This window comes from Sminthopsis crassicaudata, chromosome 5 (genome assembly GCF_048593235.1).
Source record: "Sminthopsis crassicaudata isolate SCR6 chromosome 5, ASM4859323v1, whole genome shotgun sequence".
Lineage (NCBI taxonomy): Eukaryota > Metazoa > Chordata > Mammalia > Dasyuromorphia > Dasyuridae > Sminthopsis > Sminthopsis crassicaudata.
Window position 1 is genome coordinate 18,139,158 of NC_133621.1, and position 25,794 is coordinate 18,164,951.

General features: G+C 47.9%; 1 protein-coding gene across 1 annotated transcript in view; it reads left to right on the forward strand.

Moving 5' to 3' along the window:
• The first annotated feature begins 5,314 nt into the window (after positions 1 to 5,314).
• SNRK (SNF related kinase) overlaps positions 5,315 to 25,794 on the forward strand; it is a 42,775-nt gene continuing 22,295 nt past the window's right edge. Inside the window, exons 1-2 of the mRNA XM_074266921.1 lie at positions 5,315 to 5,471; positions 24,835 to 25,533. Of these exons, the coding sequence (XP_074123022.1) occupies positions 24,945 to 25,533 (589 nt within the window). The 5' untranslated portion in view covers positions 5,315 to 5,471; positions 24,835 to 24,944. The remainder of the gene's footprint in view (positions 5,472 to 24,834; positions 25,534 to 25,794) is intronic.

Sequence of the window (25,794 nt, forward strand, 5' to 3'; positions counted from 1 at the left end):
AATTACTTACGGATGCACAAAGGGAGCTGGAGATGTGGTTGTACGTGTATTGTCTAGTATTTTCCCAGGGATGATTTAGAAGCAAGCAGTGATAGGAGATCACACTGAGGAAATTTGTGATCAGAAAGGGAGGAGGGCTGGTCACATAGAGACAGAGAAGAGATGGACACCCAAGTGCTGCACAGGCGCCTACGTAATTTCAGAAGTGCAGAGAAATGCCAGAGCACATTGGGGCGATCCATCATGCATGATAAATAGGTTTGGATAGATTGAGGTTCACACCCTATCAGTGGTGCTGGAGAGAATGAAATACATGAGTCAGAAGACCTGGATTCAAATCCTACCTTTAATTATTTTTTCCCCCTGAAGCAATTTGAGGTTAAGTGACTTGCCCAGGGTCACACAGCTAGGAAGTGTTAAGTGTCTGAGACCAGATTTGAACTTGGGTCCTTCTGACTTCAGGGCTGGAGCTCCATTCACTGCATCACCTAGCTGCCCCTCTACCTTTAATTCTTAATACCCGTATGGCCTTGAAGTCACTCGACTTGCCTATTTCTTGGCTTTTCCATCTATAAAATGAGGAGGTTGGATCAGCTTAGACCTCTGAGGACATCTGCTCCCACCCCAGATCTACCCCTATTATTCTATGATGCAGTGAAATCATAAAAGTCTTTGCAAAGTTGAAGTGCCATTCATCTGGGTTTCCTCAATTATAGAATAGGGTTTATAGCAGCGCCCGCCTCATAGGGTTACTGTGAGAATCAGTGCTGAGCACGGTGCCTGGCACATAGTAGGTGCTGTACAGATCCCTATCTGTATCCGCCTTCTCTTTCCCTTCTTCCAAGCTCCGAGCCTTTTCTCTCTCCTCCCTACTGTTTCTTCCTCTTGTTCTCCTGGTGCCCAGGGTCCCTGCTGGACAAGCCACTCAGCAGGCTTCCTTCCTTTCCTCTGCACAGCTCAATGCTCCATGGTCCAGTCTGGCCCTCCCCTCTCCTAGAATTTGTCCTTTTTGGAGATATTTCTGTCCTCGGCCACTTGGCCGGCTCCCAGTGGGGAGCTCCTGGTGAATAGTTGTCTACAAGTGGCTCTGGCCAGTGAGGGGGTGGAGAAGAAAGTGAGGAAAAGGGAAAAGAAATTCCCATTCTCTGCTGGAAGAGGCAAGGAACAATGGTCTCTCCAGAGCTGGGTTTTTCTTCCTCAGACAGCTCTCCTCCACTGACAGCTGTCAGAGCTGTCTGTCATTTATTCACTTCCAACGTTGGGTAGAGGGGCTTCAGCCTTCCTATGTTCAGGACCCTTTGGCCCAGTCTGCTGAAGCCCATGCACCCCTTCTCAAAATTATGTTTTTAAATGCATAAGCAAAACTACATGATGGTATTGACAAGGGAAAAGACTATAGAGAAATACGGTGATCAAAATAGTAAGCAAACACACTTAGGTGCCCTCTATGAAAAGCTTCTGTCCTAGATTTTGGAAGGGCACCAGGGGCAGAGCTCTATATTTATGATTCCTACATGAGAGGAAAGAAAAGGACCTGGCATATTGTAGCAGTTTAGTAATCAGATTGAAATCAAGGAAATTCAGATTACTCAAGTAGGCACAACGGAATTTTTTAGCTAAAGAATTGTGGTACTAATTAGTCCCTAAATGTGAAGTTGGGTTTGGTCAAGTCAATAAGCATTTATTGAGCACCTACTGTGTGCTAGGCACTAATTGAAGAGCTGGTTAAAGGTATTTTCAGGTATTTTCTCCAGAAAACCCATTTTATAGCTCCAATTGTCATGGTTTCTTTGAAGCTTTGCTTTTATCCTATTGAAATGAGACAGGAACTTTCAAAAAGCCTACATCTCTATAGGTGAAATGAAGCATGATTCTAATTGGTTAAATGAGTAAAAGAAAAATCAGCTTGAGAGAATATTGCCAGGTGCTTCTCAAGATGATTTCCCATCCGGTTTCTGAGCACACCATTTCCTTGAAGCCTGTTACAGCCATAATAGCTTCCCAGTACACTTTACATATATTTATTGAATTGGATCTTCCCAACAATCCTGGAAAATGGGTGCTATTATCATCTCCATTTTGTGAAAACTGAGACACACGGAAAATTGCCTTGCACAGGCTTATTCCGTGCTATATGAGTCATATCTTCTGGCATCAGTGCCTGGGATAGGATTTGAACTCAGGTTTCCCATATTCCAAATCCAATCTTCCTGCCCATTATAATTCCTCCACAGACCTGGTTGCATTTTGGGTTTTGATTGCATTTGAAGCTCTCCTGATGTCTTTTCAATAAACAAGTCTGTGAGTTTCATCTTGTGGCTTTAATGATGTATCGCTAATGAAAGTTTCTTAAAGTTCCATAAAAGGAACTGATTTTGTTCCTGGAGCAGGCTCTGGCCCTCTCCTCCTTCCCCTCACCTCCATCCCATGGGAGAGAGCTTCATTAATTAATGTGTTGGGTTGAATCAAACTTGAATGACAACATATACATTTTGTTACCAACTATTTTTAAATATTACCTCGGCACAAAACTACATTTATGGTAAATGGGGCCCATTCTAGCCAATGGCTTTTACATTAATAAGCATTAGAAATGGATAAATGAGCTATCCCATGAGCACTATTTCCCCTCTTGTTAGGAAAGATGGAATGTAGAAACATTTGTTTTAGCTTAAACTGGTTCTTTATGCTTTCCCAAAGTCACGTACCCTTGGTCCGTTTACTTTATTAAGACCTTTCATTTCACTGTGGAAACATTCGGAGCTTGCTTGGTCTTTCTTTGGATAATGGAGTACCTTGGCCAGGTTTCCTTCCTGGGGAGTTATCTTCCAAGGACCCCAGCCTGGCCGAAGGGAGAGCAGGGTGGGGATTCTCTTGGGAGATTAGCAGGACCATTGTTTCCCGCCCCTCCTTGGTTCCCCACTGTGTGGCTGTGTGGGGGGGAGGGGGCAGAGGAGGATGTGGCCTTTTTAAACTGTCCAGCCCCGGAGAGCTGACTGCCTCTCAGAGCAAAGCTGGGAGCTCTCAGCGGAGGCTTGGGCCTCCGAATTTCTCCGGTTAGGAGTGGTACCAGGGAGAGGGCCTAGATCGGGGCATGGCGGGAGTCCAGACTGCAGCCTGAGGGCCAGGCAAGGGCGGGCTCTGTCCCGACGGAGCTTCTAGCATGGCCCAGGTGTAATAGAAAGCCATGGCTTGTAACCCCAGATCCAAAGGTGCTGCTTCGGCCCGGAGGCCCAGTCAGCCTCTGAAGTCCTCCTGCTCCCTGCCCCGCCCAAGCTGGGCCCTGAGAAGCCTGCAGATTATGTCCCCTGACCTTAACTGGCGACCGGCCAGAGTCTGTTCCTCAGTGGTCGGGGCCTCAGAGGCCTCCTGGCCCAAAGCCCTCCCTTTACAGGCAGGGAAACTGAGGCCCAGGGAAACAAGGCCTCATTCTCAGGGCCAGAATTCTGAGGCTCCCGTTCCTTTCGCCGTCTGGGGCAGGCCCGCCGTCTCTGACGTTTCCTGGCTTCTGGTGCCGCAGCCCAGGCCTGCCCCACACAGCTAGAGCCTGCCTCGTGGTCCCTCGCGGCTTCCTGACCACACCACTTCCTCGCCCAATCCTATAGGCCCTGATCGGCATTTTTTAAAAATAATTTTTTATAATGTTATAAAAAATCACCTATGCATATGTACTGTCAAAAAATGTTATAATTATTCCTCCCTCACCCCACCCCCCACCTCGGAACAAACACTAATGCAAAGTCAGCCCTGGTTCCACCTGGAGCCGCTGGTGAGTTTCCCCCAGGAGCCCTCCTGTGACTTTATGGTGGGTGTTGTCCCTCCTCCCCAACCTGAGCCTCTTAGGCCCATTTTCTAAGTCCGGCTCAGGTACCAGCTCCTCCAGGGGCCTCTCTTAGCCACTCGGTGCCTGTCTGGCATCTGTTCACAGGTTGCTTCCTTTCTTGTGTAAAAATAGCCAACCTCCCGCACAGCACAGCACGCAGTAGGAGCCTTAATCCGTTTGCACCAATCACTGAAAACCTGAGGGGGAGCGGGAGCACCAGCTGAACGTCTTTGTGCCATGGACACCGGGTGATCCCCTGGGAGGGGCCCCCCACCAAACGCGGCACTGCAGACTAACCCCCGTTTTGGTCCTGGGGGGTCCCGCCTCACAGAGATGTTTCCAACAGTTGGGGAGCCTTGGGGAGCCTCGAGATCCGGGAGTGCTCCCAAGTGGCAGCCTCCCTCCTCCTCTCCCCTCTGCTGCCCATCGAAGACACCAAATGAAAGCCCCCCTCCCCCCAGGTAAATCTCCGTCTGGGACAAGCAGCCCCTGGAAGGGAGGAAGCGGCTGCTCCGGGCACTCAAGCCTCACTTTTAGCGAGGAGCTGGGAACGGGCCCAGGGGCCCCGACATGGGGGGCGGGGAGGGATCCGGCGCCCCGCCGGTTTGACCTCTCCCCCCGTGGGCCCGCTGCCAGCTCCGGCCGGTCCGTCACGCGCTAGGCCCCGGCACCCAGTGACCCGCGCTCAGGCCGGGCCGGGCCCAGCTGTTCCAGGCCCCATCTCCGGGAGCGCTCTCCGCGGCTCCCGCCCCCTTCCGCCCCCCAGTTTTCCCAAGGAGGCGCGGCGGGTGCCGGGGCCGCCCCGCTGCCCTCGGGGGCGCACGCAGCCTGTGACGCTGCCGGCGCTCGGCTCCGGTGTAAGAACCGGGAGAGAGGGCCCGGCTCCCTTCTTAAACGGTTCCGTCCGGGGAGGATCCGGGGCAGGAGCCCGCGGCGGGGGGAGGGGCTCGGGGGCTGACTTTCCTCCAGGGGCCACACAGCTCCTCCAAAATGAGGCGCACGTGTTAAGTGAGGCGGGGTCCCCGCTCCCCCCCCCCACTCCTTGGGGGCTGCAGGTGAGCCAGATCAGCCCCTCCCCTCCCCCACCCAGGGAGGCCTCCTCCCTTCCCCGGCCCCGCCCCTCTCCCTCCAGCATCCCCTCCCCCAATAGCTTGCCCACTCTTCCTTTCTCCTTTCCCCCTTTTTTCTGCCTTCTTTTTCCTTCTCCTTTCCTTTTCCCTTCCCCTCCTTCTCTCCTTCCCATTCTCTCCATCTCGCTCCCTTCCCCTCCCCCCCTCTCCCCTCCAGCAGCCCCGCCCTCTCCTCGACAGGAAGCCCCTCCCCTCCCGGGAGCCCCGCCCCCTCCGCGGCTCTCCCGCTCCCCTCCCCCTGCCCCCTCAGCTCCAGCTCTCGGCCCCGCCCCGGTGCTGGCGTCACAGTGACGCGCGCGCTGCGCGCAGGCGCAGCGGTCCCGACCGGCCCTGCCCCCCGCTCCCCCTCCCCCGCTCCCGCCCTCCTCCCGCCCTCCTCCCTCCTCCCCTGCCCCCTCCCCTGGGCGGCCCCTCCCGCGGCCGTCGGGCTGCCTGCTCAGTGCTCAGCTCGGGGCGGGCGCGGGGCGCGGGGCGTCGGGGCGTCGGGGCCGTTGGAGCCGCTGTGGGCGCCGGCACAGGTAAGGGGCGGCGGGCCGGGGCGCGGGGCGGCCGCGGGAGGCCTGGGCCGGAGGCCGCGCCGGGGAAGTTGGCCCCGGCCCGGGTGGGGGGAGCGAGCGGGCCCGGAACCCCGGATCCCGAGACCCGAACCCCAGCTCCGCGCGCGGCCCGCTCCGGGGGGCCTGGCGCCGCCGCGGGAGGAGGCCGGGGGGGCCTGGAACCCCGGCCCGGGGCTGAGCTGCCCCCCAGCCCCGAGGCGTCCTGCGCTGCCCCCCGGACTGCCCCGGCCCTCGGAGCCCCCCCCGACTGACCCGTCCCCTGACCCCCCGAGTCACCCGTACTCCCCCCGGGGCTGACCCGTCCCCCCAGACCTCCGGTGACCCTTACCCCCTCCCCAGAATTACCCTGCCCCCCAGGGCTCCTGTGACCCCCTCCCCAGAGCTGCCTTGTCCCCCGCCCTCTCCCAGTCATCTGCGCCCCCTCCCCAGGCCTGCCCAGGCCCCAAACTTCCCAGTGACCCGCACCCCCTCCCCGGGACCTGTAGCCTCCCCCAGGCCGGCCTGCCCCCACCAGCTGCCAGGGCTTTGCCCTCTGGCCCAGGACCGACCTGCCCCCCCCCCCGTACCCCTCCCCCGGGACCGGTCCCCTCCTCTTGGAGCTTCCTTCCAGGCCCCCTTTCCCAGCCGAAGTGACCTACAAGTCCCGTCCCCGCAGGCCCTTCGCTCCCGCAAGGCCCCCTCTTTGCCGGGGTCACCGGCCTCGGGGTCCTTGTGCCTGGGTCCCCCGTTTGCCCCGGGCCCCCAGACTAGCCCGGGCTGAGGACGGCCCGGCCGCTGTGCCCTTGCCGGCCCCCCCCAGCCCCCTGCCAAGGTTCAGACTCGCGTGTGCTGCGGAATTGCGGTATCCATCCCTGCATCCCTGCATCCCTCCTCCCTCCATCCCCCCGTCCCTCCTCCCTCCGCCCCCCTCCCCGCGGTGTTTTGTGCGAGTGGCCCCCGGGGGACAGCGCCGCCGCGGCCCGGGGGACTGTGCCCGAGCCCTGCACCCCGCCGGGCCCCTCCCCCGGGGACAGGCCCCCGAAGAGCCGGGAAAGGGCAGCGGGGCTGAGGAAGCAGGGAGGGGCCGGGGCACGGGCCGCAGCCGGACTTCCCTTTTGGATCGGGGGCTGCGGGCCGCTCCTCCCCGGCTGGATCCCTGCCCTGCCCCTCGCCTCCGGCCGGGAGAGCAGCGCGAGGCTGCCCCGGGCTCACGGCTAACCAGTTAAAACACTTTTGCCCCAATGACGCTACGGGAGGAGACCAGGATGATTTTTTAAAGTAAATTTGGCAAAATTTGTGAAATGAAACCAGTTGTTTAAAACCCCCCGATTCCAGACTTTATGAGTAAAATAGGCCCCTGGTGAGTCCCTAAAACCCTTTCTGGTCTCCAGTGGAACCGGTCCCTGGCTCTGCCGTGACCAGTTGGATACAGCTTTAAGCTCATACACCCTTTTGCCCAAAGATTTCAAGGAGCATAAGTGGTGAGCTCTCACACTGCCGGGGAAGGGACTGGGGATCCTTCCCATTGCACAGATGTGAAAACCCGAGGGAGGTATCTCCAAGGTCACTCCGAGGAGCCCCGGCTAAACCTCCTCCTCCGGGCTTTCAGGGTGTCTGGCCCAAAGGCTTGGCCTGTGACTCTGAAACCCCTTTCCGACAAGCTCGGCTGGGCTCTTCACAGTCAGTCATCCAAGCCCCCAGCCCTGGTGCAGGATCGCCAGGGAGAGCTGGAGCTGTGGGGAGTTAGACGTTACCCGGGATCTTGTTTTCTAGGCCTGGGACGGGGTCCTGGTGTTCCACAGTAATTTCCTAACGTTGAAAAGCTTCCAAAGGACTTGACACATGGAGATGCCTTCTTGTAGCCAGTCTGAAGAAATGTTTCCCCTCCGAGAGAACGTCTCCAAGGTGTTTACCATGGCTCTTCCCCCAAACAAAGAGCGAAAAGTGAAGCTCAGAAAAGGGGTGATTTATTGGCGGTGTTATCCAATGGCCACAATTCTCTAGGCACTCGATGGTACAAGGAAGACATGATTTCTTCCATGTAAGAGCTTGTTGTCATCTTAAGAGCTCATTAAACAGCCTAAAGCCAAAAAAAGCATTCTTATTTGAATTATTTTATGTCTTAGTATTTTAGGAATTAGGCACAGGTGAGGGCATGTAAAGGCTTTTCATCTGACTGCTTTTTCTCAGGCTTCTGGTCGCCATCCAGTAAGATGCAGGTTTAGCCAAGACGTTCTGAAAGAAAAAAAAATTAGGCCTCAGGTTCTTACAAATTTATATTGTTCCAAGTCTTTACTTACCCCGTAAAGAGCAAGAGTCCAGGAGGGTCTGGAGTGAGGGACCCTCGATGGGAGCAGCTGTTCCCATTCATTTACTCCATGGCCCACGAGCCGCCTCATGGGGGAACCTCAGTTTTTCTTATCTGTGAACACGGAGATAGTTTGCAATGGGCCTCGGAGGTTTGTTCAGCCCAAAGGAGCTTTGAGTTAGAATAGTAGAGGCTATCTGGAGATTTCTGGCGTGAGGGCAGATGCTGTTGCCTTAACTGCACCAGAGAAATGAGCCCCGAGATCTGGGTTCAAGTTGGGCCTCCGTGCGATTCTGGGTAGTGCTCCCATGTTACCAGTGGCAGCCCAGGTGCAGCCCTGCAGTGGAAGTCGCCAGGAGCGTCCCAGGGAGTGCGGCGTGACCGGGGCCTGGATTGCTTGGAATGATCCAGTGTTTGTCGTCTTCCCGGGGTCGGCCGCTTTCCTTAAGGGAGATGGGCCTGTCTTTGGGAAGGGGAACCTCTCTGACTCGGGAGTCTGGCTGTTCTTACCCAGGCAGTGGTCACTACCTGTCAGCTGCAGCCGATGTGACCCGAGGCAGGGTGCACAACCCTGGGAAGCCTCAGTTTCCCCTTCCATTGAACCGTTGGCGCCCTTCTTGCGTTTCCGGCCCATTTTAGTTCTTTGTGATTGCATTCATTTTTTACAATCTGCTCTTGCTCAGGTGATAGGCCTGTAAACTGGATTTGAGTTCCTGGCTGAGTCTAGAATATATTCTTATTAGAATAATGGGGTGGGTGGCGAGCATTCAGAAACAGGAGCTCGGATGGGGCCCAGCCTGTGGATGGTCACCCGTCATCCCGGACTCCTTTCAGCTCATTCTTTGATGGGTTCTAGACTGTTACAGTGGGGGATGCTTGAGGAGCTTGGGATTCTAGAGGCCTTTGACAAAGGCCCACTCTGCTCAAATTAATAGCAGACTGAGGACCCTGGGCTTTTGACTGGGAAACTTCTCTATGGACCCTTTGGATGGGGAAAACAGCAACTAATTTTTTCATCCTTAATTATAGATAGAGGGATCAGAGAAGGGATAAGTCTAGCTCACTTGTTCCAAAGTGTCTTAAGTGTCCAAAAGGTTCTCTGCAATAGAAGACAAAAAGCTTCCCCCGGCGTCCCCTGGCATGGCTTGGGCTTGCCAGAGCAGTGTGTGTCCTGACGTCGTGGAGCTGTCTCCCTTTTCTGGGCTGCTCTCTTGGGTCCTTGTGGTCGGTTTTCCATTGAGAAGGTGCCCCTGTATATGTCCCTTGCATTTCTCCATTGTCTTTGAATCCCCCTCCATTTTGATTTTTCCCAGAGATCATGGGATCACAGTGGAAGAAGACTGGTGTAGAGAAGAGAGTTCTTTATTTCAGGGAGAAGTGTCTTGCCTTCCAACAAGGCCCAAGCCTCATTGAAAAGGCTACAGCTTCAGAGGTTCGGTGCCCATGCTTGTTAATATGGAGGTGAGAACAGCTAGCCTCCTGCTTGCCAAAGGTGTTGGCTTCTTTGTGAAGCATCGGTCACGGGCAGCCCCAGAACAGCGTGGAGCCTTTTGAAGTAGATCCATGACGATTTAAGGGAAAAGCCACAAGGAAGAAGATAGCAAAGGCAGCTAAGGAATGGTTTACATTTTGAAATAAACTTTTGCAGTACTTAAAAGTGTGCAAAATCCTTCTGAATTCATGGAAGTTCAGATAGAGGCTGGGAGCCAGATTGGGCCCCTGGGTAGCAAGACAGGATGCTCTTGTCAAGAAGCTTCCTTTGTCCCACCCTGTTCTCAACTATGATCTGAATTTAGATGGGAAACCAATTGAGAATTTAGGTGGGCAACCATCCATCCTTCTCCTGGGCAGAAACTGCATCTGAATGATAACTTGCTCCCAGAATTGAATTGGAGAAACAGTAGTTTGCATTTGCTGCTTTTTAAACTCAAACCACATCTGTATTTTCTTTAAGTGGTTTAGAGAACAAGTAAAATTTGTGTGAGGTCTGAGAACTCAGTGACTCTTAACACTCCCCCAGCCCCCGTGCCTGTCATGGTCCGAGCCTCGCCTCGCAGGGAGCAGCATCAGGAAACAGAAGCATGACCCGGAGGCCAGACTGTCCCCACAGCCTGGCCATAATCTTGGGGCAGCTCAGCTTGCCATGAGGCTTCTACACACCAACCTGGGCTGGTCCTGCGCCAGAACTGGGTTTCTCAGTGAACTGGGGTTCAGATCCTACTTGGACAAATGATTCCCCCTCCAGGTCCTTCCTTCCCTCACTAGAACAAGGAGACTGTTAGGCTCTGTGGCCCTGCACAGGCTCGGTGGAGATGGCAGTAGAGCATCAGGCCTGAATTCAGGAAAATTTGAATTTAAATTTGGCCCCACAAACTTTATAGTTAGGTGTTGTGCAAGTAATTTCACCCCCTATTTATTTCCATTTACTCATCTATAAAATGGGGTGATAATGGCGCTTATCTTCCAAGGTTATTGTGACAGTCAGATGAGATGACATTTGTGAAGAGCTCCTTGTAGTGCCTGGCACATAGTCAGTGCTTAATAAATGCTTATTTCCTTCTTCTTAACTTACAATCTGAGCCTGCCTTTCAGGGAACCCTCTGTGTCATGATAAAATCCCAGAGTAGGTGCAGTTTTGGTGCAGTTATAACACTGAAATAACGAATCCCTTCTCTGCCTTGATGTTTGTGAGCTCCTAAGAATTTAAGGCTTCATTTTATATTTGGGGAAATAGGCCCAGAGAGATTCAGCAGCTTGCTTCAGTAACCCGGCATTAAGAATGGAACCTACTTCTGGATCTAGATCTCACACTCTTGGGATAGAATGAGCTTTTGGGGAAAAGACATTTTCATCATCTGAGTCAGGGCCTTTGAAGGAGGTCATGGAGCTGGACCCAAGGGGCCTATGGGAAAAGTCCCTCCTCCCATCCTTTGGGTTGGACAGTTCCCAGTTTCTCTTATTCTGGACTCAAATGGGGAAGGTTTGTAGGGAGGACAGTCTGAATTGGAGCTGCCCGGGATGCCGGGTCTCAGTGGGTCCGGTAGGCCGTTGATGATGCAGAGCTGAAGCTCTGAAGTGGGAGCTGGAGCCGTGGGGGGCCTGTGCCAGGGACGTCATCAGATTCCTGAGGGTCTGTGACAGGGGAGAGAGACAGACACAGCCGCCCAGTGTGGGGAGCAGCTGGAGGGTGCGCGCCAGCGAGAGGGGGAACGGGGTGGGCGTCAGCTCTGTGAGGAGGGGGTGCAGCAGGCGGGCTGGGGGCAGGAGGACAGAGAGGCGGCCCGGGCACCTCTGCTCACGTGGGGAGAGCAGCTTCAGATTGGTGACCGGGGACTGCGGCTGAAGAAGGGAGGGAAGAGGACTGGGAGGGGATGGTTTGGCTGGGATAGCCATGCACGTTCTGATGGAGCTTTACTAGAGCTTAAGTACTCTGATCCTGGAGCCCAAGAGGAGCTTGTGTCCTTTCCCTAAGCTTCCCTTTTTCTTGTGTGGATTACTTCTTGGGATTTTGTTTCTGAGTATTTTTTTGTAGGCTCAATCCCAAACATCTGTACCTCCAATTAGTGTCGGAGTACTTAATGCTCGGCAGGGCTGCAGGTGGGGGGTGTGGGCCGGGGGAGGAGGCTTGGGGGGCCATGAGATTGCTTCACAGAAGCTTCTGGAGGAGCCTGACATCCTGAGTGTTCAGTGGTGGGGAGAGGCTGATGGCGAGGGAAGGTTTAGCAGCCCCAGTGTTTGCCTCTTCTTTGTTGGGTCAGGATTCCTGAGTCCTTTCTGATTGACGGGGGTTTTTATTCCTCATGGACCCAGGATTCCCTGCTGTGGGGGAGGAACGTCCCTCCATTGCAAGGCTCAGGAGCACAGAGAATTCTGAGCATTTGCCGGGGGCCTCAGGGAGCCCCTGACCCTGCCTAGAGCTTCTTGGCTTTAAGCAGGCCTTCCACTTTTTGTTGTATTGGGCTTGAAAGCAGACCCCTGGGCGCAGGATTGGCTGTCCTTCCCAATGGTGTCATGTGGGTTCCTTTGGTCTAACTCAGAGAGTGCCTCTGGGGAATTTCAGAATAGATTTAAGAGAGTTAATGTTAATAGTCTTCATTTTGTCCCTTGGCCCCCACTTATCGATGCTGGCTACTCTTAACATCATTGTCTCAAACGGGAAGAAAGTGCCGACGCACACGTGGGGCTGGCCTGTTCCTGGCCATTTTTAGAGCTCCCTCCCAGACAGGTGATTCCGCCATAGGCCACGTCACCCCGACCCCCGTGTCCTCGGGCTCGGACTGCCCTTGGCAAGAAGTAGTTTTGGAGCTGAGGCTTGTCTGCTCTCTGGTGGGTAAGTAGATGAGTCCCACATTTGCATGGAGGTCCATGCGGGCCTCCAGCCTTATAGTGCTACAGAGGGCCTGGGCTTCTCTAGAAGGAAACTCTTACTTGGGATTGCTGGACACTGGCTGGTAGGAGAGGGCGCAGTCCACGTGTTTTACTGCCTCCTCTTGTGGTTTTTAGCTCCTTGCCAGGAGGATTTGTTATGATTGTTTCATCCCCTCCCCAAAAGATTGGTGATCCCCAGTAACTCTCCCTTCTCTCTCTACAAAACTAGAAGGTGAACTTTTGCACTTGGAGCTTTTAGAGAGAAAAGGCTGAGAACGGAGCTTCAGAAGCATCCTCTTAGCTCTTAAAGCCTCAGTTCTGGAATTTGGAGGTGCAAGAACTCTCTGGGAGGAAGACATGGGGCTCTGCCCCAAGGCGACACTTCCCTTCCCTGGGACCTGCATGCTTGGTCTATGCCCTATCAGACCCTAGAGAGAGGTGGGGCCGCTTTAGCTTGTCTACTTCCATGTCCAGGTCTTGGCTCTGCCATTCCTGATCCCTAGAATGAACCTTCCCTCTCGGTCTTGCTCCCTCCATGTCTGCTGGTTAACCACCTTCCGGGACTTGTTAGGTAGTAGGCCTTCCATGAAACCTTCCTTAAACCCTTTCAGTGGGAAGTTGCCATGCCTGGGAATACTGGAAAGACATACAGGGGACTTACAATTAGCTCTGTGGATGGGCATGCTGCTACTGCTTCCCAGGGCTTTGACCTTGGCTCACTCGGGGTCTTCAGGGTCCTTTCCATTGGAGCTCCTGGGATCCCTCTTTACATTTTTTGTGGTCCTGGACTTCCTTTGCATTTAACATGCCTGCTTATTCTCTCAGTTATTTGTTTAGAGGTCTTTTCTGCCTACCGCCCCAGGCCTGGCCCCATTACACATCAGGCTTTGGTGATGGATGCTGAGTGGCCAACACTGTGCTCTAGTACAAAGCTTCTTAAACTGTGGGAAACTGACTGTGGGAGTCTCCAAATTATGATTTATTATCAGTAAATGTTTTATTTGTAAACCCATTTCATGTACTCATATTCCTGTGTATCCCAGGGGTTGTAAGAATGTTTCTTAGGTGAAAGGGGGTCACAAATAGAAAAAGTTTAAGAAGCTCTGTCTAGTCTTGTAATTGCTTGGTAAATGTTTGAGTTGAATTATCTTAATTGTTTGTAGCCCTTGTGTTTTATCTTTATTTACTTATCTGATAAAGTTTTTTTTTTTTAAAGAAAGAGATGGAAAGGGTAGATTATGATCTGCAAAGGGCAACTAAATGTAGCTTTTTAAAGGGTAAACTCCTATTGAGGATCTCCATTGTGGCAAGCCTGAGCTTTTTTTTTTTTTTTTTTTTTTTTTTTCTGAGGCTGGGGTTAAGTGACTTGCCCAGGGTCACACAGCTAGGAAGTGTTAAATGTCTGAGAGCAGATTTGAACTCGGGTCCTCCTGAATTCAAGGCTGGTGCTCTATCCACTGCGCCACCCAGCTGCCCAAGCCTGAGCTTTTTAATTGGATGCTGTCTACTTTGGAATTGTCTTGTGTATTAATATTTATGCTGATAGGAGTTAATCTTCCAATATTTGTAATGATACTGTAGTTTCAGATAATTCTTAGAGAAATATCATAATTCTGCCTTTTGAAATCCTTATTAAGATCCTTTGGCTTTGGCTTAATTTCTCATCGGTAAGGGGTGTTTCTTTATTGGGGATTTTCCTTTGCCAGTGAAGTCAAAGGTCTGGGCTCTGTCTCTGGCCCAAGAAATGTAATTTTTTGTATAAGCCATTCAAGCAGTTTGGTACATTTTCCAGAGTCTGTTCTTATGTGACTGAGTTAATGATTGGACTGAATGCCTCAGTGCAATGAAGTTAGGCAGGTATCATAAAGAGGAGGAACAAGAGAATTTCTTCTGCTTAGCTGATTACCATGGCAGGTAACTTCTTGTATGGGATTTCAGGGAGTAAAGCAGGATTAGATAAGTGTCAGAAATAACAAACTAGATTTCTTTCAGCACCCTTATTGCTGTGAAGATTTAGTAGCACTGCAAAACCCACATTAGAGCCAAGGCTTAAAATTTACAGCAAAAAAAAAAAATGCCTCAGGTTCTAAAATAGAAAAACTCTGGAAATGTTAAGAAACAAGGTTTTTCCTGAGAAGAAAAAGAAAGTCATAATAATTTCCAAATACTTGTTTTGTGTCATTTGCAGAAGATGCTCTCATGGCTTGTCTTGGGTATCTGTAGAGAGATCTATTCAAGTGGGAGGAACAGGTTTCCGAAGCTGATGGTATTTGTATGGAAAAAATGCCTATAAAGGGATGAGAAATGAGAAAGGGCAAACAGAATTAGAAAGAGACAAAACAAAATTGACCGGTTATGGAACTGTTGCCTGAAGGTTGATCTATTTAAATTGTTTTGGGAAAACCGAGTCTGTGTCCCTAAGTGGCTTCATGCCCCTATCTCCATTATGTTCTTGCCTAACAGTTATACAAGAATGAGACCTCTGACTTTGATGATAATACATGTCACCTTCGAAAAAATAACCTGTTTCTTCTCTTATGTGCTTTTTGACTGACATTTTATTATGAAACTATGTAAAATGTATTATAATAAAGTTCAGGTAGCATTTGAGAACAAAAGTGTGCTGAATTCTTGATTTTTACTTATTTTTTATTTTAGTTTAGGAATAGAAACTAGACCTTTCATTTCCCTGGTTCAAGAGTCCCCCTGCAGTCTGGCCTTTCTCTTTGCAAATCCAACCTTTCCGCCTTTTTTCCACTAGTGACATGAACCTTTTGCCTGAGCCAGACAGGTCTGTGTATATTCATGCCATTCTCCTTGTCTGGAATTTTTCCTCTCTTTTTGTTTCCGATGAATATTTAACTCCTTCGGTGTTGCCGTGAGACACTGCTTTGTCAACCTGAAAGCTTTAAATATGAGTAGTGCTCGTTTTCTTGAGTATACTGCTAGAATGTTTGATGCTCCCCAGGAGCCACCAGAAAAGCCCCAAGGGGAAGAAGACAGAACTGAATCTTGTAAATGGACTCCCTTTGAATACCCCATTATGAGTTTGTGTTGAAAATTTTTTTTAGTTCTTTTGTTTATTTTTCCTTCCTTCCTCCCTCCCTCCCTCCCTCCCTCCCTTCTTTCCTTCCATCCATCCATCCATCCATCCATCCATCCATCCATCCATCCGTCCGTCTTTTAAAAATCTGGACTCCTTGGAGAGTTTGTTTCTAGGGTTTCTTTTTAGAAAAAAATTTTTTAGCAGTCTCATCTCACTTTACCTTAATATTGAATTTTCAGTCACTTTAAAGACCTAAAGCTTTTGTATTTACAGTATTAAATCTCATTCTCTTTATGGTTGAATATATCAGCAATCTGTAATTTTGTTATTGTTGGTATCCTGCATTGATGCAAATTGTAGCCTCTTTTGAATTCAGTAGATAGTCTTTTGGAGTTACTCTGAACAACAACAAAAAATATCTTTTAACCATTTTGGTAATGAATCTCTTTGAACTTAGCTGGTCTGATTCTTGGACAATAGACTTGGTCAGTCATCAGGCACATACTGGAAACTGTCCATCTTGGTTGTTACTCTGCTGACATAGCCTTCTTGTACTTAGGGCCATCTCTGTATCATGACAAGATGTCACGAGTAAGAGGATTTTAGACAGACTATTTGATATTAAGTTGACAGTGTGATATACCATCCTCCATTTCTTCTGATGTTTCATGTAGTATGATGCTTACCCTGGGATTCTTGAAAATTGTATTAGTAGTACCAAAGCTCTGACAGGCCCTAGCAACCTGGAATTGTTAAAAGCCCTATAAAGTATGGGCACTGAAGGATTTTTTTAAAAATATAGTAAAAGGAAGAAAGCACATGCTTTAGGGAAATGCTAGAAGCCTTCCCAGTAAATACAAGAGTAAAACAAAGATTCCTCTTTTTTTTTTTTTTAGTGTTATTTGGCTTAGTTTTAGAAATACTAGCAATAGGACAAGAGAAAGAAGTGAAAGATTTAAAAATAGTCAGATAAGAAGTAAAAGTATCCTTTTTATTGATGACATGATGATTTGCTTAGAAAATCCTAGTGATTCAGGGGGGAAAATGAAGCAATAGCTTAAATAAATTTGTAGACAGTAAAACAATAAAGACTAAAACAATAAACCCAGAGAAAGTAACAACATTTTCGTATTGAAAAAATAAATCTAGAAGGCAGTAATGAGAATAGTCTCATAAAAATTACAAAATGCATAAAATGTCTGAGAGTCAGGCTCCCAGAGTACACTCAATTCTTGCATAGATGAAATTATAAAACTTTCCTTACACACACACATACACAAAAATAACTAGAAATATAAATGTGTAATTGTGGCAGGGGTATGCCACTGTAATAAAATAGTGATAATGTTACTGATATTACCATATAAATTTAGTGCTACACTAATCTTCCAAAGAGATACTTCATAGGACTAACAACACAATAACAAGATTCATTTGGAGAAAGAAAAAATCTAGATTACATATAAGAATAAATACAAGTGATTAAAAAAAAAAAGTAACAATGATAGAGGAAACAGTATTTCCAGACCTCTTCCAGATCTAGCCTCCTGTAGATCAAGAAAAAATCTAGAATACATACAAGAATAAATACAGGGGAAGCTAGGGGGCGCAGTGGATAGAGCACCAGCCTTGAATTCAGGAGGACCCGAGTTCAAATGTGGTCTCAAGACACTTAACACTTCCTAGCTGTGCGACCCTGGGCAAGTCACTTAACCCCAGCCTCAGGAGAAAAAAAAAAAAAAGAATAAATACAAGTGATTAAAAAAAAAGTAACAATGATAGAGGAAACAGTATTTCCAGACCTCTTCCAGATCTAGCCTCCTGTAGATCAAGAAAAAATCTAGAATACATACAAGAATAAATACAGGGGCAGCTACGTAGAGCAGTGGATAGAGCACCAGCCTTGAATTCAGGAGGACCCGAGTTCAAATGTGGTCTCAAGACACTTAACACTTCCTAGCTGTGCGACCCTGGGCAAGTCACTTAACCCCAGCCTCAGGAGAAAAAAAAAAAAAAAGAATAAATACAAGTGATTAAAAAAAAAGTAACAATGATAGAGGAAACAGTATTTCCAGACCTCTTCCAGATCTAGCCTCCTGTAGATCAAGGCTTCTTAAACTTTTTCCACTACTGACCCCTGTTTACCTGAAAAATTTATGGGACCAATAGGTATATAAATCAAACACTTTATTGATAACAAATCATAATTTTGTGACACCCCCCCCCCCATTCAGGTTTGAAACCCCATATGGGGTCATGAAGCATAGTTTAAGAAGCTGGAGTCTAGAACAATAATCATCCAAACCATCTTATTAATTTAATTTAATTTTTTTCTTTTTCTTTGTTTTATTAAAGGTTTTTATTTTTCAGAACACATGCATGTATAATTCTTTGACATTAATTCGCGCAAAACCTTGTGTTTCAATTTTTCCTCCCTTCCCCCATCCATCCCCTCTCTTAGATGGCAAGTAGTCCAATATGTGTTAAACATGGTAGAAATATGTTAATTCCAATATATACATACATATTTACATTTGTATTAATTTAAAAAAGAAATATAAATCTAAAAAATAGACTAGGGAAAGAAAAATCATAAATAATTGGATTTAATAACCCAGTGTTCATTAAAGCCTCAGACAAAAAGAATTCACTACTTGACAAATAATTCTGGGAAAATAGAAAGCAGCCTGACACATTAGGTTCAGACCAGTATTTTAGCTGTGTAACCCAAAGAATAAAGATCATTAAAAAAAAAAAAATGACAATTAGAAGAGAAGCGGTTCCTATGTCCTTCAGAGTCCTTGGTAGCAGTTATCCAAATAAAAGATAGAGATGGTTACAAAAGAGAAAAACTTTTGGTTCTATCAAATTGAAAAGCTTCCATAAATAAAATGAATGGTTCAAAGACTAGACATCTTTTAAAAATGTCTGAGACCAAAATCCATTCTCTGACTAAGCAATGAACAAATGGATGGCCAAGGAAAAAGTCTGACCTCTTTTAAGAGCCAGGTGAAAGAAGGCTTGTAATCACCATGAAGAGAAATGCAAATGCAGACAAGCTTGCGCCCAGCAAAGGAGCCCCTGTCTGCAGAGGCAGGCCCACCAGGGGCATGTGGATGGAGCAGCTAATGGGGCTGCCATGCTGGATGCTACTTGGAATGATGGGTGCAAAGTCCCCTTTAACCCAGAAGAATACCCAAGTGGCAACAAAAGGCCCGTCGACACCCCCACATTTGTGAGCATATGTTTGTGGGGGTGGGGGAATAGCAAAGAAGTGGGTACAATGAGGTGCTCGGCTATTGGAAAGTCGCTATATGCGTTTTACAGGAACATGATGAGATATTTGTGCTTGTGAGAAGGAATGAATGAAAAAGCTCTTCTCTGCACTTCCTTTATGCCACACAGTGTGCACACAAAGAGATGAAGGCCCCAGTCCCTGCTCTCAAGAAGCCCACCCTCTGCTGGGAAGAAACGATTCGTAAGATTCAACCACAGGGCAGCAGGAAAGGTCCAGAGGTCTTAGGCATTCTTAGCAAGGCCAAAGGTGCCAGTTTAGAGGGATTACAGGGCACAATCCAGGCAGAAGGTCAAGCTTCCCGCTAGGGCAAGATGCTCCTCCTTCAGCAGGCTTGGAGAGTCCTGGGCCTGGGGACTGAAGGAGAACATCACGGAATCATGGGATTTGAGATTATTCCAGCAGGGACCCCAGAACCCCCAGGTTCCTGGGAGGACTGGCTCCTCAAGCTGCATGGTGTCCTCCCTGGACTTTCAGAGGCTGCTGGTTCTGCCATCTGGGGCCAAGCTAAACAAGGCTGACCTTCCCCCACGCTAGAAGGCAGGTGTCCTCTCCCCTAGGTTCAGTCACCTGAGGCCTGGGCAGAGAGTCGGATCCCTTAGCCCCCATCCTGACTCTCCAGCTTGTCAGAGCCCTTCAGCTGTCAGTGAGGCCGTAGATGAAGATGCCAAGGGAAGGAAGGGGAGCCAGCCAAATGGCGTACAGATGGCGAGGACGCCCCCGCCTTGGCAGGGCCTGGAGGCCCGGGCTCTGGACGCTGCGTGGGACGTCAGACTTGGGCGCCGTGTTGGCTTGTTTGGCGCAGACTTTCTTCCTCCTCTCTCTTAGCCCTTTATTACAAGGAACGGTTTGGGAAATGGGAGTGATGTCAAAACAAAAACCTGCACTCAACATTTGTGTGAAAAATCTTTCCCAGAATTTGCCTGGGGATCTGCGCCAAACTCTCATTGGTAGTTTAGAGAGGACGCTTTCTTGTTTTTTGAAGAAGGGGCCACCCTTTGCCTGTCTCTGGGCTGTTGGAGCCTCTTCTGTTCTCCCTAATTCTCCACTGATCTTTCCCTGAGCTCCACCAGTCCTCTCAGGCAGGGGGACAGTGGTTAAAAGGACTGAACTTGCCATCAAGAAGAGCAGGGTTCAAGTCCACTGTCTCAGGCTGTGTGGGCCCAGGCAAGGCCTCTGTTTCCTCATCTGCAAAAGGATTGGGTGAGAGCAGGTATGCAAGCAGAAATGCCCTCAAATTGTGGTTGCTGCTCTCATTCCATTCTAATCCAATCTGTTCTCTCTTTTCCATTTTGAGGAGGGAAAGGAGATAGGAGTTGAGTAATTTCACTTTTTCTGTTTGTTCTTTCCTTAAAAAGCTCTCTCTCTGTTGTGTCCTTGGCATTTTTTTTAAACAAGCTTTCGATCCCTGTTGGTATTGCTGAGACCTTTCTCCTGGGGGGTCATTCTTTGGTGTCATCCTTGGCACGTTTGCATTTGCAGGTGCTTTCCCAGGGAGTCTTAAGGACTCTTGAAATACCTCCCTCTTAGTTCCTGGGCAAGATGGATCCTTTGCAAGGTTTTGTGTTTTTGAGTCTTCATCCTTTTTAATTTAGGGACACGAGGTCATCATCAGGCCTATCTTTTCTCTGAAAATTTTCAAATCCTTTTTTCTAAAGTCTAGAGTATCCCTGCCTGATGATTAGAAATCCTGAAGTGACACAGCTATTTTAACCATTTTCTCTTTCATCTCCCCCCTAGGTTAGGACCCTGCATGGTGCTTTTAACTGACCCTAAGGTCCCTTTAAGACAGTAACCCCTATTCATGCAGGGGTATCATAGGGCCCTGAAGGATGGCATAGTTCTATTCCTGAAGAACCACTCACTTCAAAGACAATGGGAAGGCATCCAGTGAGGAAGCTCCCTCCCCCAATGACCTTCAGGGGCTCCCCATCACCTCCAGAATCAAATCTAAGCCTCTTCCTGTGTACTCCATGTCATAGCATGGTGACCCTACTGGCCATCCTCATGCACAGTGCTCCATCTCCCCTCTTTGGGCCTCTTGTACTACTAGGCCCCCATCCCTGGAAACGCTCCACTCCTTCACCTCTGCATTCATTCCCCTGACTTCCTTCAAGATTTAGTTAAGATCCTGTCTTTTGTAGAAGGCCTTTCTTTGTTCTGACTTGCTAATGCCTTCCTTTTTTCAGTTGACAAGCATTTATTACACTTATCATCTAATATTATATGTGTATGTATATATAAGAACAGTTTTCTCTTTTATTTGCATCATGGGTAGATGAGAGAGAGAACCTGGAAAGTAGTCATTTTGTAGAGAAAAATCATTAAGTGGGAGGGCAAGGTGTGTCCGAATTAAAGAAAAATTAGGAGCAAACCTAAAAAACCCTCCGCAATAGCCTAAGCCAATTGAAAAGAATACTGGGATACTACTTTATAAAATGCATTTTTAAAGTTGGGCACTTGGCTTGATTAAAAAATTGTTGACTCAACCTTAGCTATAAGAATATTATTATGAATAAAAAAACTAAGGGCATTGCACACTGTTTAGTTTCCCTGTATTCTCCACTTTGCTTTGGTTCAAGAGCTGATTATCGTATGTGCCCACTTTTGATTTGGAACTTGGACAATTCTGAATGGCGGAGCAAGTACTTACTAAATGCTGACTGTGTGCTAGCCGTGGGGGCAGAACGAGGCAGCGCCGGCCCTCGGGGAGCTTACATTCTAGCGGAGAAAACATTGGCTTGGGAGGGTGTTCTGAAAGGTTGCAGGGAATGGGAACCTTTCTCTGCCTACTTTATCTTTGATTCACAAGCATATTTCACAAAGACAATTAATTCTGTTTTTCTTTCTAGACTCGTGAGTCCAGTGAACTCCCTTCACCAGTATAGTTTGATTGCTCTTAAGTAATTTATAGCTTTAGAGAAGGGGTTCTTGACGGGGTCCATGGCCGGATTTCAGGAGGTCTCTAAACTTGCACCAAACAACAGTTACATCTTTATTTTCTCAAACCTCAGGCTGAAACTTTCTCTTCCCTTTGGTAGCTTCACCAGACTAGCAGAGTGTTCAGGCACACACTGGTATGGCTTCAGGCAGGTAACGGGATGACATGCTTACTGGGCAGCGGGCCCTGTGCATACATACAGAGAAAGGCCAGCCGTGGCCCCGGGGGCTTCTGGGATTGTTCTCTGACCAGAAAGCCTCTCCATCTGATCCTCCTGCTGCTGCAGGGGTCCTGAGTGAAGTCCATAGAGAGGAGGGGGCTCCTATCTTGCTGACCCCTTCCCGTGACCTCTTCCTTTATTCCTGGGGAGACCCCAGTGGAGCTAGGCTGAAGACCAGACTTGATTTTTGAAAACTCTTTCTTTTGAAATGTTCAGCCTTGTGCTCAGTTTTTGTTTTTAAAGGGAATGGATGGTTCTAGTGCTTAATGGATAGTTTTCCCAATACATTATTATCACCCTTAAACACTTGTTTCTTCCTAAGTTTAACAGTAAAATCCAGATTCTTATACTTAGCGAGAGAACACTAATTCCTGCCCCTGAAGTTGGTTTCTTCCCCCTTCGATAACTGATTGCTGTGTTCCTGGGATAAAGAGAGTTATTTTTATAAATATGGTTTTAGGACAGATTTTTTAAAATGTCAGCTCTTTGGCGTATGTGTCAACAGAAAGTGCAGTACAGATAACACCACCTCTTGTTTGCTCAGAGAAGCTGCTGTGCCTTTGTTTGCATCTGGGTATATGGGCAATATGGGCAATACTTCCAACAAAACTGGAAGGTGTGCTGAAGACCTGACTTAGAGCAGCTTGAACGCAGTTCGGTTTTCTCCGTTAAGGACGGGTGGAAGGCAAGACCTAAACTGAGCTACCCCCTCCCTCCCCTCCGTTTTTGTTGGCACCTTGGGGTGGGGTGGGGGTTGAGTGGGAGATTTTGTTTTAGAAAGACTGCCCCTTCCCTCTCATACCATCCCAGGTGGGAATCATGAAAACAAGCAGCTGAAAGTCAGCCTTGGCCTTGGCAGTGAAAATTCCTAATTTACTGAAGGTTTCAAAGCATCTTTGTCTCCATCTGACTCCCCAAACGGCCAGTGTTCCGGCCCTCCCTCCCCTGCTGCTTTCCTCTCCACACCTTCTGTCCTTCCTTAGGTGAAGAGAACTTTGACATCTGTCAGACGCGGAGACTTAGGGTTGCCCAGCAAACACAGATTTCCTTGAAAAGTTAAAAAGTCATGGATTGTTTGTTAAATGTCTTTGATATCTAATGCTCCGTTTCCCCTGGTTATGGTTGACATATGTGCGAGCCTGTTAATTTGCGGGATTGTCTTCGCAGCTCCTTCTCACTGGTTTTTCAGAGTTTCGAAAGCCTCCTGGCATTGAGGGACCTCCTTTAGGTCTTTTCCCTATAGGATAAAGGAGAAAATGGGTTCATGGAAGTGAGTGACTTGAGCAGGCCATATAGCCATGGAGCATCTGTTTTGCAATGAAGAATCTCTGACTCCACAGTCTGTTCATTTGTTGGCACTACCCAGCAATTTTTATACTTGAGAAAGGGTTTAATAGAAATTAATCTGAGTATCCTTAAGTCTCAGGTCTTAGATGATACATGTAACTTTCAAGCTGAAATTGACTATTTGGCTATTCATTCAGCAAGTAGTTATATGGACCTACTATGTGCAAGGTGCCATATAGATTTCTGTGGGGGAAGTAAAAAAAAACACACCAAAAACCAGGTTCTCTCCTTCCAGTCATCACAAGTTTATGGAAAACTCTTGAGTGAATGACATTAGAGACTAATGATTTCATTGTTTTAAGGGAATGAGAAAGAATTATCTTTGTGAAAATACAAGAGAAATGACAAAAAGGTACATTAAGTCTGGTTACAGGAGGAGGGCAGAAAGAATCCAGATTATGTGTATATACCACTCACAGATTCCATGGATTTCCATTCTTAAAACTATTGATGCCTTTCTAGTTGGTTGGTTATTTTTACCCACCCAATTAGTTGTTCCATTCAATTCTGTATGACTTCTTGAATTAAGTTTTTTAATAGACATTCTTGGGGGCAGCTAGGGGGCGCAGTAGAGCACCAGCCCTGAGTTCAGGAGGACCCGAGTTCAAATCTAGCCTCAGACACTTAACACTTCCTAGCTGTGTGACCCTGGGCAAGTCACTTAACCCCAATTGCCTCAGGGGGAAAAATAGACATTCTTAAGTCAAAATACTCATGAACAGGTTGATGAATTATTGTGTTGACCACAGGAATGAAGAGATCTATTAAGGCGTGGAATCGGTACAGTCAGCATTGGTGAAGCTCTTACACTAATTAAGCCTTTTGATATATCAAAATATGGGCATGGAGGCAAACTATGTGAGATTTATGACTATAATAGGGTTGTGCTGTCAGTTACAAAGTTCTCTTCACTAAATTAGGTGAATATAATAAGTCATAGAATGTTGCTTGGGCTTAGAATTCTAAACTAATTTCCCTTAACTCTTAAAAACACCTTCCTTTTTTGGGATAGGGAAAGCTAATCCAAGTTGATCATTTCACCAAATCTGGTGATTTAATTTAAAGTAGAGAGTAGAATCTACTGGGTAAAAGCATTCGCTTTAAAAGGTCATCAAAATTTGCTAGTTTTCAAATTGTTTTAATTATAGTAAAAAAAATTAAAATATATAGTAAAAATATAGTAAAATAGTATAGTAAAAATACTATAGTTTAAAAAAAGCAATATTTAATCAAAGTATAATTTTCCTATGGTTTTTGAATTCTCATATGAGGTAGTGCAGATTAAGGATGTTAAGATTATGTAGGTTATTATTCTCAAATTAAGCAACTGATTCTTTTTTTTTATTTTTTTTTATTTTTTACAAAAATTTTATGCACAGGTAATTTTTCAGCATTGACAATTGCAAAACCTTTTGTTCTAATTTTTCCCCTCCTTCCCCCAGATGGCAGGTTGACCAATACATGTTAAATATGTTAAAGTATAAGTTAAATACAATATATGTATACATGTCCAAACAGTTGTTTTGCCGTACAAAAGAGTCGGACTTTGAAACAGTGTACCATTAGCCTGTGAAGGAAATCCAAAATGCAGGCGGACAAAAATAGAGGGATTGGGAATTCTATGTAATGGTTCATAGTCATCTCCCAGAGTTCTTTCTGAGCAACTGATTCTTGTAACTTGTTCTTGTTTCACGTCTTAGACGGTTTTATTTCTAGGCAATGAGAATGCATGATTCTCATTAGGAAATAAAGCTCCGGTCACATATGGCCCAGTAAAGGCAGAGTCACACTAACCAATTTTTTGTCTTCATGTCTTGCAGATGTATTTGGGGACAGCAAACATGGATGAGTCCTTTTCATCAGAGAGTCTTCTATGAAGAGACCCTAGTAGCAGCAGGCAGTTTGAGTGTCCTCCCATCCCTGTATCAGCATGGCAGGTTTCAAGAGAGGGTATGATGGAAAAATCGCTGGTTTGTATGATCTGGATAAAACTCTGGGCAGAGGCCACTTTGCTGTGGTCAAACTTGCCAGGCATGTTTTTACAGGTGAGAAAGTGGCCGTAAAGGTCATTGACAAGACCAAACTGGACACTCTAGCCACCGGTCACCTCTTCCAAGAAGTCCGCTGCATGAAGCTCGTGCAGCACCCTAACATTGTGCGCCTCTACGAGGTCATTGACACGCAGACCAAGCTCTATCTTATCCTCGAGCTTGGAGATGGAGGAGACATGTTTGACTACATCATGAAACACGAAGAGGGTCTTAACGAAGACCTTGCCAAGAAGTACTTTGCCCAAATAGTCCACGCTATCTCCTACTGCCATAAACTTCACGTAGTGCACAGAGACTTAAAGCCTGAGAACGTGGTCTTTTTTGAAAAACAAGGCCTCGTGAAGCTGACGGACTTTGGGTTCAGCAACAAGTTTCAGCCTGGGAAGAAGCTCACCACCAGCTGTGGGTCTCTGGCATATTCTGCCCCCGAAATTCTGCTTGGGGATGAGTACGATGCCCCTGCCGTAGGTAAGTGTTTGTCCGGCCGCTGACCTCTTACTCCCTCGTGCCCTGTGTGCCGATGTGGGAGGATGGAAGGCTTGGCTGAGACCAGGGACAGGACGGCCTGGCTACTAGGGCCACGGTCCCAAGCCCGCGTGGCTTTGCTTGATGTGCTTCTCCTCACGCCGCCCCTGGTTTGGTGGTCAGGGTCGCTTTGGCTAGATTGAGAGAGGTTTGAGATAGTGCTCAGGCCTTGCCCCTCCACCAGGAGCCAGACAGGGAGGGGGG